This window comes from Plectropomus leopardus, chromosome 12 (genome assembly GCF_026936395.1).
Source record: "Plectropomus leopardus strain MGB_pleo_1.0 chromosome 12, ASM2693639v1, whole genome shotgun sequence".
In the NCBI taxonomy this organism is placed as follows: Eukaryota; Metazoa; Chordata; class Actinopteri; order Perciformes; family Serranidae; genus Plectropomus; species Plectropomus leopardus.
The window spans coordinates 20,231,868-20,247,084 of record NC_142187.1 but is presented as its reverse complement, the minus strand read 5'-3'; the positions used below and the strand labels follow the sequence as shown (position 1 = coordinate 20,247,084).

The 15,217-nt window shown below is 42.2% G+C and overlaps 1 protein-coding gene across 1 annotated transcript in view; it reads left to right on the top strand.

Moving 5' to 3' along the window:
• Positions 1-6,011: 6,011 nt before the first annotated feature.
• The window catches only part of gpc1b (glypican 1b), an 84,309-nt gene continuing 75,103 nt past the window's right edge, over positions 6,012-15,217 (top strand). Inside the window, exons 1-2 of the mRNA XM_042497184.2 lie at positions 6,012-6,131; positions 6,269-6,819. Coding sequence (XP_042353118.1) covers positions 6,660-6,819 — 160 coding nt within the window. The 5' untranslated portion in view covers positions 6,012-6,131; positions 6,269-6,659. The remainder of the gene's footprint in view (positions 6,132-6,268; positions 6,820-15,217) is intronic.

Sequence of the window (15,217 nt, the reverse complement as noted above, 5' to 3'; positions counted from 1 at the left end):
CATTTGGGTGTGGCAACCCTGCTGAGTTTGTGTTTGGAATATTTTTACCTGCAGAGTATTGTAGACTATTGATGATGACTAAAATACAGTTTATGTATCATCTCCTGATGCCTTCAGGGCACTGAGACACAATAATTAATTAATAATCAGCTGTCCTTCTTATTCAGAACTGGTTGAATAAGTCATACTGTGAATACTGTAATTGAGTCAATCTGAAGGTGAAGGAGACATGCTACTCTATTTTTAAGTTCCTTTGGACCCAGTGTTGACCTTGGCTTGTCCATCTCTTCATCCATGTGTTAGGCAGTAATGCAATGGTGCAAACTTTTGTTAAATGAACAGTCTAACCCAAAATTAAAAACATATTTTCCCCTCTTGCCTGTAGTGCAGCTGATCAATCTAGATTGATGTGGTGTGAGTTGCCAAGTGTTGGAGATATTAGCCGTAGAGATGTCTGCCTTCTCTCAGATTTATTGGAACTAGGTAGCAGTTCAGCTTGTAGTGCTCACGCTGCCAAAAATATACACTTGAAAAACTCAACTGTAATGTGTCTTTCCAGAAATGATGATCCGATAATCTACAGATGTTTTCTGAGCAGTTTCATCTAGGAACTATTTTTTCCACTAAACTACACCTGCTGACCGTATCACTGTGTAGAAGGAAGCGTGCATCTCCTGCTAGCTCACCTAGCACTAAGAATTACAGCTCACCCGAGGAGGACTCCATCAGTATTTACAAGTCACGTTGTCATGAGCATGAGCCTTTTGTCCATCAGTAGATGCGGATCTCCTTTCGCGCTGTGATACAGTTGACCGGTTTAGTTTAATAGAACTGCTCACAACAACGTCTGTGGATTTTCTTGAATAAACGGGTCATGATTTTTGGAGAGAGACATTGCTGTTGAGTTTTTAAATGTATCTTTTGGAGCTCTGAGCATCACAAACTGAGCGGCAGACTGCTCTACAGTCGATATGTCCAACACTCAGCAGCTCACACCAAAACAATGTAGACTGGTAAAGAGCACTACAGGTGAGAGATAAAATATGTATTTTTGATTTGGGTTGAACTTTCTCTTTGTTAAAGTCATTTGAATAACACAATGTAAAGGCAAGGCAGAACCTGGAAATCTTACTGCTTCTTATAAATTCAGGTTATGGGAGCTCCACGTTACGGGTGGTAAAGTCGTCGTAGCAGAAAACTACTAATAGAAGTTAGGCCTACAATAGTAAAGCAGTAATAGAGGCTGTCGTTGCTGTATTCAGCTCCAGAAAAACACGAGCCACTGCATGTGAATGCCTGCTGTAGTGACCATACTGGAGCAACCCAGAGCCGTCTTTTTTACAAAAGCTATTCTTGGCTACGTAGAGTCACTTTCACCAAATGTATGTGGGTGAAGAGTGGTGTACTCACTGCCCTATAGAGTTGGGCAAAAGTTGACTCAGCTTATCCCGTTCGCCTGAGTACAAATGGGACATACACATTTACATTTTGTAGATGCTAGAAGATGAGTTGTAAAGTTTGTGGAGCATTTAGAGGGAAGGGCCTGTGTTATATTAACATTTCCTTCCGTCGATTTAGACTGAAACTTAGTCTGAGTGGTAAAACACGTGTAGAAATCCTGTATGGAAGCAATGTCATTTTCACTAGAATAACCTAATCACGCCCTGAAAACGCTCACCGCATAATTACTGCATGTGTACACTAAACTGACAGTTGCTTAGTTGTACGGTCTCTCACCCCATACTCTCCTCTCCCTTTGCTACCATTCGGCCTCCCCTCTTTTTGCTCTCTCCGGTCTCCCCAACTTCCCCCCAGCATCCTGCTCCTCATTAGAAAGCCTTTCATGGTCAGAGCCAATAAAACTTCAATGGGAGGCAGTCTGAAGAAAACATGGCTGCTCTGTGGCTTTACAGAGCGTTAATTACATGATCTCCACACCAGACAGTGGAGGGCCAATCAGTTTCTCCCAACAGCGCCGCCGACCTACGGCCACATGTGGGACACAGTCAGACACATAAACTCACATTACACACACACACACACTGCCTCTGACACAGACGAAATGTGCACACATACACAGAAGGTCATACATACACAAACCCATATATAATACCAACAGACATTTCATTACACACACACACACACGCACACACTTTGAGGCCACTAGACTTATTAACCTCTGGCCACATGTGTCTGACTCTGCCTCGTGTTCCTCCACAGCGACAAGAAAAGTGAAGCAGCAGTATTATACATAATTAGAAAGTGCTTTCTGTCTGCTGTGTGGCACAATTACACAATCCTCAAGTTTAGCAGAGTAACTGCGATGGTGTAGTGCCAGATTTGCCCGAGCACACATGCACAGGATGCAAATGAGCGAGACACTTGACATTGCAGAATGAAGGTGTTAATTCATGCCTAGTCATTTCAGAGCTGTTATAATAGGAAGCGAGTGTAGCCATTTGTCAGTTAGCGATATGTGAGATGCTGCCCTCTTTGTTTGGACTCATCCAGTCATGAGGAACAGACTAATTATAGAGTAACATTTTCCTAATGTATTCATAAACAATGTCTGCCTTCATAAAAAGAATGATTGGGAGGCAGGCAATGACTGTTCTTGCCATGCGGCTCACTCCTTCTCTCTGCCGTTTCTGTCTTTACCTCTTACTTTTGTTTGTCGATCTGTCGTGTGACGGCTGGTTATTTCAGGCGGCACTGGAGTTTTTCCATGTGTCACTGCGATAATGTGCAGTGGCATCTTCTTCCGCAAACAATCCTTAAAAAGCATCTCCCACAGGAGTGACACCATCAGACACCGTCTGATTCAATTTCACACACTGAGATGACTAAAGAGAGTATTTTAAGTGAGAGAACTGGATGTCTTTTTAGTGCGACAACACAACTATCCAGGATGTAAGATCTACACCAGAGTCACTTATGGTTTTTTTTATGTAACATGAAACATGTAACACTTTTTACCTGAAATAATGCCTTTGCATGTTCACATGCATTGGATGATGCATGAGCATTGCATTCGTCAGAGCAGCTAAAGTGCAGTCAGTTTGCTCATAACAATACAAGACGGTTTACAACAGCAATACTATATCATAACATCTGTTTACAAACTCTCACATAACTCATGCAGTATAATCCAGGTCTCATATATCCAGTCATATGCTCTGTGATTCCCAAACACATGCATTTTAGCTAAATCATTATAATTTAAAACATGTCAGTACAAACAGTGTGCTCAGGCCCACACAGAGCATGCTACTCATCAGCAGACGTGTTTTATATTATAACATTTTAGTGAAAATGCATGTTTTTGGGAAGTGCTGAGTATATGACTTGGATTATACTGCAGGACATCTGTGAGAGTTGGTAAACAGATGTTTTGATATAGTTTAGCTGCTGGTCAATGCGGCCCACTATGACTTTAATTTATGAGGAATGTTTGCTTTTTTTAGGATTCTCCGTTCACTGTGGAATAAATTGAACGTAACGGTATATGCCGTAATTGATGCAGATAGAGATATAGTCATTTTGCAATTGAAGCGTTCTTTTAAACTCAACTTTTGCCTTAGAGAGGTCCTGACCTGAACTGAGTGAACTTTTCCTCTCACATACAAAAAAAGAAGAAGAAGAAGAAAAAATGCATTAGTTATGGACATATTACTGCCATGGGCCATGAAAAGGCACTGGCCTGCTGAATCTGGGAACCGGGACACACTGATCCTGTTAGAAGTAACAAATAAACAGAAACATTCCAAGTATGAATTTTATGTAGCCCGTTTCATAAACAAAGCAGATCCCTCAGAGATGTAAAAAGAAACAGAAATGGCTTATGTTAAATGAAGCCGTCATCAGCCTTCATATAGATAAAGTAGGCACACAGATGCAACATGTCACGTAGGAGACGTTTACATGCTACACAGACTCCGTCTTTGCATTGCTTAGTTGCTGCAAGTTTCACTGTGTGTGTATTGAGTAGTGATAAAACAAGTGGTTATGGAGGGTTTGGTAGCATATAGGCCATATCAACCGGTATTGGATGAATCAACTGGATTGTTTTAACAACATAATGCATTTTTTGCGCAATTCTATGCAGGTTTTTACCTATTGATGGGCCATGGAGCTGTGCGCAGAGGGGACAAAATAGACCAGCCGCGTAAAAATAGAGTTGAGCAATACGTGCCTACATAGCAAGTGCAACTTCTGTGTTGAGCGGTAGCTTCAGTTGATTAAAATGGCCTCACACTGCCGAGGGCACGCTGCGCCAGTGTCCCATGTATTTTTGCCGTAAGACAACCCGTGCAAACAGTGGGTTGTCTGAACGAGCCTACTTTGCCCAAAGTGTCAGGGTCTCCCTGGCGTTCACCTGCAAAGTGTTCCTTACATTACCACATACTGACCAGTGAGAGGCTCAAAGTGACCGCAAAGAGATGCAGAGGAACTGCAGAGACACAAAGTAACTACGAAAAAGAGCCAAATTGCCACAAAGAGACACAAAATGACTTCAAGGCAACACAGAAAATGACATAAAATGACCTAAAAGAGAACCAAAACTACAAAAAGAATAAAGATGATGACGAAGAGACAAAGCCACCACAAAGTCTGTGTGTCTTGCTCCTATGTAGGAGAGGTGGCGGGTCCATTTGCATATCTGAGCCCAGGGGCCTATTGTCTCATAATCTGTCCATAGTGCACTTAGTGAACTTATTTCACTCTGAACGTTGGTATAGTTCGCATACACGTACAGAAATTGAGATAATGACGGCATTCAGCAGGTGACAGGTAAACTGCCAACGGGGCAGGTAGTGACTTGTGGCTTAATTGCACCTTGAGGAGTGATATGGCACATGTATGCAGCCACACTCTGCAGAGAGGAGGAGAGGTATACTCAGCAGTGACCTGTGTTGGTGGTGGGCGGGTGCAGGGGGTCGAAGGCACTCCCACAATTCACCTGCGACATCTGGCTGTTTGAGATCCTGCTGTAAGGACCTGTAGAGCACATTCTTTCCCTGAGAACCAGACCACTTTATGATACACCTAACACCGCATACAAAAAAAATCATCTAGGAAACAGATTGCCTTGAAAAAGGTAAGTAAATGTAACTATTCATGTTATGCTTACTTTATATCCATTTGAAAGGTTTACTTAAAAAATTTGTTGTATTTACTTCATCTGGTGAAGTCATTTTAAAAAAATGACAAGTGAGATTAACTTGTGTTTTCTAAGCAATAGCAACTTAATCAGACCAAGATAATGTGACTTAGCTAAACTGTTGTGTTTACATGGCAGTATTTAGAAAACTGATTGTGTTTGATCAATAAAGTACAACAAAAAGTGATTAGTTCACTGAATTGTTTTCATTTTATCAAAATGCCTTTCTGAGTCTCGTACAACAAGACCACTGTTTATGGACCAAAAACTGAAAAAAACAAATCCACTTTAAAGCTATATAATTTTTTTTTTTTTTTTTAAATACCCATCTAAATCCTTCTCTTTGATTTATGATATTAGCAGGACCCATGCCATCCCATTTGATCACAAACAATACTCAGTCAAACTTCAACCAACTTGCAAAATACATAAAATTGTCCAGTTAAGTTCAATTAACCTGGTTTTACTCAAAAATCTAAGTTGCTATCACACATTAGTTCACTGTCAGTCATTTTTAAGTTGCATCAACTTCACAAAATTAAGCAAATACAAACAAAACTTAAGTAAGCTTAACAATAAATAAAAGTAATAAAAACATTTACTTGCCTTTATCAAGGCAATCGGTTTTCTAGATCTACAACAGTAAGATCAGCTTGTGAGTATACAGCGTATACGATCCTGATTTTAAATGAAAATAACAGATGTTCCCAGAACTGAACCCAAACCTGTTAGTGAAACATGTCTAAAAATAATATTTAGATGACACAGAATGAGGAGGAACGCGAAACTCTCTCTCCCTGTCTCTCTGTCTGCCTCTCCCTCCCTGTCCCTCCCGCCTCCTCCTCATTCCTCACAGTGGCAGCGCTGGCATAGCATCGTTCACAATATCCTGAGCCGGGAGCGAGCTGCGGTAGCTGCTGCCTGACTGTGCGCACCTCCTTACTCAGATCCCTCCGGGCCGTCATAGCCGGTAGGCGTGCGGCGACAAAACCTGGCTGCACAGCGTCAGCGCAAAACAGTGCTATTTTCTGACACGACCTAAATTATTACAGCTGTAAACGCGTAACCTAATTCTTTCATCTCTCTTGCTTTTCCCTCTCCCTCTAGGTGATCCAAAAAGAAGAAGAAGGGAAAAAAAAAAAACTGGATACACGAGATAGGGGAGTCATCCCGGGCACAACGTGAGAAGATTCAATTGTCTGAGGAAAAAAAGAATAAATCTGCCCAGTCCACATCGGCCCCTAGGAGAGGGAAGAGACGGGACCTCTGCGCTGTGAAGAGTCGCTCCTCTGCCGTGCAGCAGTGCGCGGAGAGCAGACGCACTGAAAGGGCAGCGGGGCTTCAGGAAGGTGGAGGATATTTTACGCACAGCAGCACTTAGTAGCCCCGTTTGACACGCGGCCACTCGCTGGGAGTCTCCTGCTCCGTTCAGGACTCAAAGCTTCGCCTCTTGGTCGGATTTGCACTTGACTAAGTCCACGCGCAGCAGCCGACAGGGATGGATTCCTTCATCATAGCGGCTTTGGCAGTGTGCTCTCTAACGGCACCAGCCTATGGGGACAAAGGGACCAGCAAAGCCCGGAGTTGTTCGGATATCAGGCAGTTTTATAGCGGGAAAGGATTCACTCTGGATGGTGTCCCCCAGTCTGAAATATCAGGTAAGCTCCTTTTGAAATGACAGCTTGACCAAAGTCTGCTTCCCTCATGTCGTGTGCACTCTCTCTGTGTGTTCAGACACACTTTCAGGATCATCTACCTGTCCAAATACAGCACATTTTGATTTAAACCGTGCCATAAAATGTTCAGCACACTGTCAACCCCCATACAGTTGCTATAAACTCATTGCCACTGAGAACCATAATCCCTCTGCAAGTCCCCCGAGGAATGTTAGTCTATTTTGGGGCCAAAGTTGCACCTGCAGTAGCAGCATTTATTGTGTAAGTGCTGGTGTGTATTTGTGACCTATGCTGTAGAAATGAATGATCCTGAAAATGAACGATTGTGTGCATTGGGTCACAAACTGCACACAATGCTGTTGGCACACAGGGAACTGCAACTTAAAAAAAACGGCATGTTAACCACAAGCTTAAAAGAGTGTACTTTGTTTTGTTGTGAGAATGAGCAAACCCTGTTTCTATCTTTGTACCTTTATAAACCTGTAGTCACACTCATTTTAGTCACGTGGTAAAGCAGAGGAGCTCTAGCTCTCGGCTGTTTCTCAAGATGAAACACTACTTTGAACAAGATATCAAGACGTTACAGACATGTCGCACACAATCTCTGTGTTTGATCCCTGATCAGAATTAAGAGGATGTCCCTTCAAATTCTCACACACACTTGACATTTTCAGAAACAGAGAAGCAGGATCAGCACCTCTGTTTTTGTTCTTGTTTCCTAGTTTCCCTTCACCCTGAACTAAGCTGGTACTCATAAAGACACTCCCTCATCTTTCCTCTCCTTTAAGCTATATCAGGTCTGTATATGAGGAATTCATCCTTACAGATAACCAGACAGTCACTTGACCATGTGCTGTAACCACACAAATATGATGTTGTTCACTGTGTCATTCATGGTCTGATGTCAGACAGTCACAAGCCCCTCTGCAGTTCAGATGATTACACGTGTGCCTCCTCTGGAATTCAGTGCAACGCTTTCACACACGAGCACACACGCACACACACACACACACACACACACACACTTTACTGCAATTTCAGGTTCTACAGTTACAGTGTCATACATGCATGGACAAGACAGGAGACTGTGACCATGCATGCTTAGACAACCACTTTTCTGTGCACGGAATAAAAGGAAATAGATATAAATTCTGAGGTTGCATACTTTTTGATTTATTGTCTCCAAACTGCCTAATCAGTAAATGTGGAGAGTTTTTATTCAGAAGTTAAGTGCAGAAGGTATAATATCTGAAGTTATCTAGAGGAAATAAGTGTGGATGTGCGCAATGATTCTTACTGTAACACCACAACAGTCCCTCCCAATCTGATAACAAACCCTTTCCTCGAAGAGACCCTCCAGACTCTGCGTCAGTCACCTTCTCTGTGTTGTTCAATTCATTTTCCACAGAGTGCCCCCCCCCCTCCCCGTGAAGACAGAGATGTTTGTCCATTAGCACAGGCTGATTGGCACTGAGACATACAAGGGTGACTTTCTGCAGTATTCACCTAAAGGTCACCCACTCCTAAAGTAGAAACTGCTCTATTTTCTGATAGCATATGGGCTCTCGCACAGCACGGCTGCAGAAAGAGCATTGTGCTGTGACAGAAATAGAACGTATATAACGTGCTGTGGGTTTTACTTTTCGCCCTACAGATTTTAGGTGTTTCCCTGTGATATCACTCGGGTTTCTAACTATACAGAGCTGCCACTAAGATGCATAAATGGAGCATTAAGAGTGGAACACGATATCCGATGCAAAGACACACAGTAGATCTTTCCCAGTGATTGCACTGACAGGATAGGAGAGATTATAAGATTTGAGGGTGGGGCAGTAATGTGATGAAACTGTTAGCTCATGTCATCACGCCATACATCATAAGGTAATGAGGGCCAAGTAGTAACTGGACACTTCTAATTTAATTGATTGACCATACTGAATAAATCATTTGACAGAATTAACGCCAGCCCCGGTGCCTTAGAAAATCCCCTTTTCTTCCAAATGTCTGTAATCTATAACGCTTTAAAGATAAAATCTGTCTTGTCATGACACCACCTATCCCTCTTGTTTCGATCAATGATGTGGAGCTTACTTAAGTCTGGGGTCAATGCATTTTTAGTAAGAGAGAAAATAAGGGAGTGAGACAGACACTGAGTGCCAAGGCAAGATGGATAGAGAACTGAGGGAGAAAAGGAGAGATGCAGAAGTGGATAGATGTGGGACAGAAAGAGAGATAGTGGCGATTTGGCTTTGACAATATTTCTCCTTGTGTCCCCCGTCTCTTGGCTCTCAAGCATAAATAACCGCTCATCTGCTCCAGTCTGGCATATTAAACACCTGAGTAAAATATGAAAGCTTTAATTTATGCCTCCAAATTATGAGCCACCTGGATGCCGTGCATGATCCCTGACATCTAAAGAAGGATATTTCCTGCTGTGGCACCAGAGCTTGATCAACGTAATGTATTGGCCGGGCCTGACTCAAGGTCACATGCTGAGTACATCACCCTGAGTCAGACTGGGAGGATGATGACAGGCGGCTGCATCCCAACTCTAAAAACGATGTCCAATCGCAGCACTTTCAAATACTTTGATGCAAAATATATGAGATTAAATTCCTTGACTCTCAAAGTACAAAATTTACTTCTGAAGTTCTTCTTCATTCATCACATATGCACAAACTTGTAATGAAAGATGGAACCACTTGCAGATAAAGTCGCAACGAAGTCTGCAAATAATACGCCCTTCAAAAAGTTATTAGTGCTCCCATGTTAATGAGATTTCTTTTTAATTAGTTGGGTTTTTAAAGATATTCTTCCCACTTTTATACCATTGCTTTTTTGTTTGAATTAGGTTCTTTTCTGAATGTGTGTGTTTAAAAAAAAACAAAAACAACAACACACCCATATCCAAGTCGCTGTTTGATTATGCCCAGTCAGCGGTGAAAGAAGATTCCTAGATATTGCTTTCACATTGATACGCCTCATATAACAACTTGGATAGTCCCCCTGTTCTTAAGTAATTTGCCCTAGAGGAAAAGCCACGCGGAAGAAAGCTATTGAGTTAAGGGTGAGCTGTTTGTTATTGTGCTGAAGCAGAGTTTACTGGACCATGATATAAGCATCAGTTGAGCAGAAATGAAAAGCGAGGGCTCGCAAGCAATCAAAATGACTGTGATGATACTAGTTTAACTCTGCCGAGTGTAATCAGTTTTGGAAACTGTTTTTTTTTTTTTTTTTTTGGGCTGGTATTTACCAAAAATGGGTGATTGATTTTTATGAGGCTCATCTGTCTCCTCCCCGCACTGCCCCCTCCTTGTCCCACCCCATCATTACAGTCCTGATGACTTATCTTTTTGTCTTTCAGGGGATGACATTCTTCATCTCTCTGTTTCTCTCTCTCATCGGCTCTTAAAGCGAGAGGCGCCAGGCGCTCTTTGAAAGCAGCTGGCAGCCAATGAGTGTTAGATGCTCAATGACATATAAGCCCAAACAAAGAGACGAGCTGCATGAGACATCTGCAGGAAGGCTGGTTACACTTTGGTATGGCGTTGGCTTTTCCCATGCTGTATTTGTGTTGTTGTTGATTGCTGGTTGCTACAGGCCGACTGCGAGTGGCTCACTGCTCTGAAGTGTCATCTCTAACCAGTGTTTGGCTAATGATACAGTGGGATTGCTGCTCACCAGGCTTGCTAGGAACTGTTGTCGACTAAAGACCGGCTTGTGGCTGGAAATATGGGCTGATCAGTATGGCAGCCCACAGCGAAAAAAGTATGGGAATGTTTTGAACTCAGCAGCTTGACTGTGAATTTGGGTATAAGTCTTGAAATGCATAATAGCAGCATTGTAGCTACAACAGAGCATGAGTTTTCACACGCTGGGTAGGAGATCTCCTCGGGCGACTACCTCACCTCCTTGACTGAGGGTAATGATAAGATAATGGCTGCTTGTGTATTTGCTGCCCCCTACACCATTTTCCAGCCAGAGGTTAAATGCAGATAGGAGTCCACTGCCAGAATAAAATAAATCTGGCCAGCCAGGGAGAGGCTGCAACAACAAAACAGCAAAATATATGAAGGAGTCATATGAATATGTATACAGATCTCTGCATTATCTGCAGTCCAACTGGCCCGTCTACTTGAGTTTTCATGTTACAGAGTAAAGTCCAAGTACAGTGTTGTATGTATTAAAGCTGTTAATCTCCGTGTAGTATCTCTATATCTACCACCAGTTGCTGTTAGCTTAAGACCCTCCAGTGTCTCTGTCGGCCCCTCTGTGAGGCAGCTTGACATTTGGTGGCACCTCATTTGTATCCCCACAGCAATGCACTCTCACGACTGTAAGGATTATAAAGATATGTTCACAGTGTCATCAATTATTTGGTAACTGTTTAGTACTGACATTGCACTGCTGATAGTGTTACTGAGCTAAATTGTTAGTTTCTTAGTTTCCTAACTAGCACATTATTGTACCTGCCACACCAGAATAATACAAACTGCAATGCAAAAAGAAAAAAAAAACTTTCTTATATCTGCCTTATTAAGAGTGCTGCAGTAAATATGTCACTTGACTATCTCCACCAGGCATCATGTGTTCTGTCTCTCCGTCTGTCTGTCCGCAGCTAATCTCGCGAACAACTGGACCAATCAGCCTAATATTTTGTGTGCTGGGTTTCAGTGATTTGCTATTGTTGAAAAACCTGTTTTTTTTGCATCATTGACTACGGACTCTCTTTTAACTGCCAAATTACATGGCATGGCAAAGAGCAAAAGGCATTTCTGTTATTGGCTTGTCTAAACACAACAAGCTGTACCTACCTAGTATGTCCTGCGGCACATTTTGGCATTTGTTGTGGTTCTAAAGCTGGCATCCGAAGAAAAGTTTGGTCTCATTTTAAACTAGAACATCTGCGTATTGATTCCATACCAAATACGCATGAGCCACTAAAGTTAGGCACAATATGCAATGAAAAAGAAATCCCTGTTTGCTATCTTTTTGCCATTTTGACTGTTAGTTAGCAGGTGGGATAATGGCACCGGGCGCAGCTGCGCCTTGTGAATTGCATAAAGTGGCTGTGATCAGCCCCGGCGGCCGTGCCACAGCCGTAATACGGCTGCCTGGTGGAGATCTGCAATCTACTGAGTGCACTTTTCTGGTTATCATTTGTTATGCAGAAAGAAAACAATTGTTTTGTTCCTCAAAACAGTAAAAGTTGTAAGTGAAAGACAGACATTTTCATTCATGCCAGCTGCATGGACGATTAAATGCATATTCAGAAAAGCCATAACAGCATTTTCAAATTACACACTTACCATATACCCGACTGACAAAAAGGCATTACTTAAACACATAAAGCCAGCACTGTTAAGTATTCCATTTTTGAAAAGGGCTATAGACAGATAAAGGGACAGACCAAACATAACCATAAATAGTAAATACTGTGTGTGTGTTGCGATAAGCTTGCAGTGTTGTCATTGTGGCCGCTCTGGACAGTGGCTTTATCTCCATCCCATTAATATCCCCGCTGATGTGGTGTTCTTATATTCTCCATATGGTGGATAACTAATTGATCGCACTGAATTACATATTGCCGCCTTGTGAATTGAACTCATTAACTGACTTAGAGATAAGAGGGCCAAGGTTTATTTGAAGGTTAACGTCAGCATAAAGCCCCCGTGCATCTGTTGGTCTTCCTCTACAGACGGATTAAAGCAAAAGCAACAGTTGTTTCTGTATCTCAGTGTGCAGGCTCATAACTCTGCTGCAGTTTAAAGTGTGTGAATCCCTGCATCTGGGCTCCTGTCTGTGCCTGTTATTGCGTATCTCTATGTGTGTTTGCGAGCGTGCACAAGTCTTTGTGTACGTGTGTTTTCCTACCAACTGAATATGCTGGAGTTGTTAAAATGCTGAAGTCAGTAAGAAGCCTCTTGAAGCATTAAGCCATAATGGGCTGCAGGGAGCATGAAACAGACCACAGTATGTTTGATGTTCACCATGGAGAGAGAGAGAGAGAGAGAGAGAAAGAGAGAGAGAGAGAGAGAGAGAGAGAGAGAGAAAAGAGGGCTGATGGACTGCTGACTGTGACTTGGGCTGCCCTGGTCTGCTTGGTTTTGCTAGTCCCCGCTCCGCCCTATGATGGGCTATATGTAGGAAAAAATAACACAACTTAAGGAGGAAAGATGAAGTTAAAAATGGTTGAAACCAAATCACTCCTTTTAAAAACTCTGTGCTGCATTTCCTGACATGATTGTTTTGAGTCTTGGGCCTGTTAGAAACATGGAAATCTGGAGGACAGTCTGTCCAAACATTTTTAATGGCTCTGAACTCACGAACAAAGATGGATAAACCTTTATCACAGGTTCCACACTGACCACTTTTTCAAGTAAAGCACAATCGTAGTCGCTTTAATCTGAATCATTTTTTGGGCAAATAATTCAACGTCAGACTAAAATTGAACAATCCTCTTTCCTTTAAAAGCACAAGTAAAGAGAGTAGTCAGGTAATTACATTTATTCATTTTTGGACAGAAAGACAAATGTTCTATCTTTCAAAAACAACAGCAATTTACGTCAATGTGTAAAAGGTAGGAAATTGAGTTCCAAGAAAGACTGCTTTTTAGAAAATAATACACCATCTTGACAAGTGTCAGCTGCCTCTTCTCGGACCAGCATGCACTTCAGCTGCTGCCACTCCTCTCTTCTCTCTCTTCTTGCGGTTCTCGTGTCTTTTGTTCCCTGTCACTCGTCTAATGTGAGAGTTCACACGTACAGCCTTCCCTTGGCAAGCACACACACCGAGAGACACACAGATGACAGCATAGGCCAGTCTTTTTATGTCACCACAGGGGTTTGCAGTGTCACTGCAACAGGCGTGTGTGTGTGTGTGTGTGTGTATGGTGGTGGCAGGGAGGGCATGGTTGTTGTTCCACTGAGGGCTGCAGTGTGTTGGTGTATGACTCCTCTTTTGTCTTCAGAGGAATTGGTTGTGTCAAAAGGAGAATTATTCCCTCATCACAGCAAGCCCCTTCACTGTCTCTCGTGTGTGTGGTTGCAGATGTGTGTGCATGTGCCCCAGTAAATGAGGGAGCACTCATTTGTGTGTGTGTTTGTGTCACAGATGTGTGTGTGTGTGCGTGTGTATGTGGACTCTGCATGACTTCTAAAGCCGTAGTGAGAATGTTATTAAACCGTTTCCTTTCCATTTGCTGTCATTGTGTGCGAGTGATTGCTGGCTTTTTTGTGTCGCCCTTTCGTCAGTTATGTAAATGCATACGTGTACCATGGCAAGCTGTTGTGGCTCATGTCCCCTCCAGCTGCGCTTTCTGTAGAGTATGTGAATATTTGGAGTGACAAGGAACTGGCTTTAGCTCTCAGCGTGGCTTCAATTCTGCTCCAGCTACCTCTCCTCTTGCCCTCCTGCTGCTTGACAGATGGTATAGACCCAAACCAGGACGCCCACTACAATATTAAGTGAGGGCACGCAGTATGAATTTTACAGGGTGACACACCCTACACCAACACACACACACACACACACACACGCACGCACGCACACACATGCACACTGTCTGCAGCTGTGGACCAGAGTGTTTGTTGAGAAATCCTGTGGCTATGGCACTATGGCAACAAATTCAGCAGGCCCAGAGGACATACAAACACCCACATATCGGCTTGTAGGTTTTATTGACTCGGATTCTGATTATTGATTCAAGCTCTTGATTTCGAATTATGTAAGGATGGGTACATTTTTAGCAGATTCAGTCTGTCATATCGCCATTTCCTGTAAATAATGGAGTATTTTGTGAAGCTAAATTAAAGAAAAGCTTAAATATTTTCAGTTTTTTTTGTTTGTTTTATTCAGAAGTTCAAATCATGATTATTTTTATTGTCAATTTATTTGTTGTTGAATCGCTCACCATCTCAAATGTGAAGATTTTCAAATTGTCTTTGTCAAATGAGACCATTTTTAGACTGTTGGTCAGACAAAAGAAGACATTTGAAGACATCATTATGGAGATTAGAAAACTGAAATGGCATTTTTCACAGGGACACACAGATCAAACTTTTTCAGACCTGAAATCTGGGCTTTGGGAATTGATTGATAACTAACATCAGTGTTAAGTCGATGCGCTGTATGCCTCACTTTGTGGAAGTGAGCGGGATTATTCTTCTATGTGTAAGGCAACTTCAGGCCTGAACATTGCTTTTCTAACATTTAACCATTTTATTGTTAACTTCAAAAAACAAAATGTCACAAAAAAAATCATAGATATATGTTTACAAAACTGTTATTTACTAAAGCAATAAATTGCGCACCAGCAACTTGATAAAAACCCACCCTTCAAAACATTGGCTTTGCAGGTAGCTGTAAAAGGTTTTGGGAA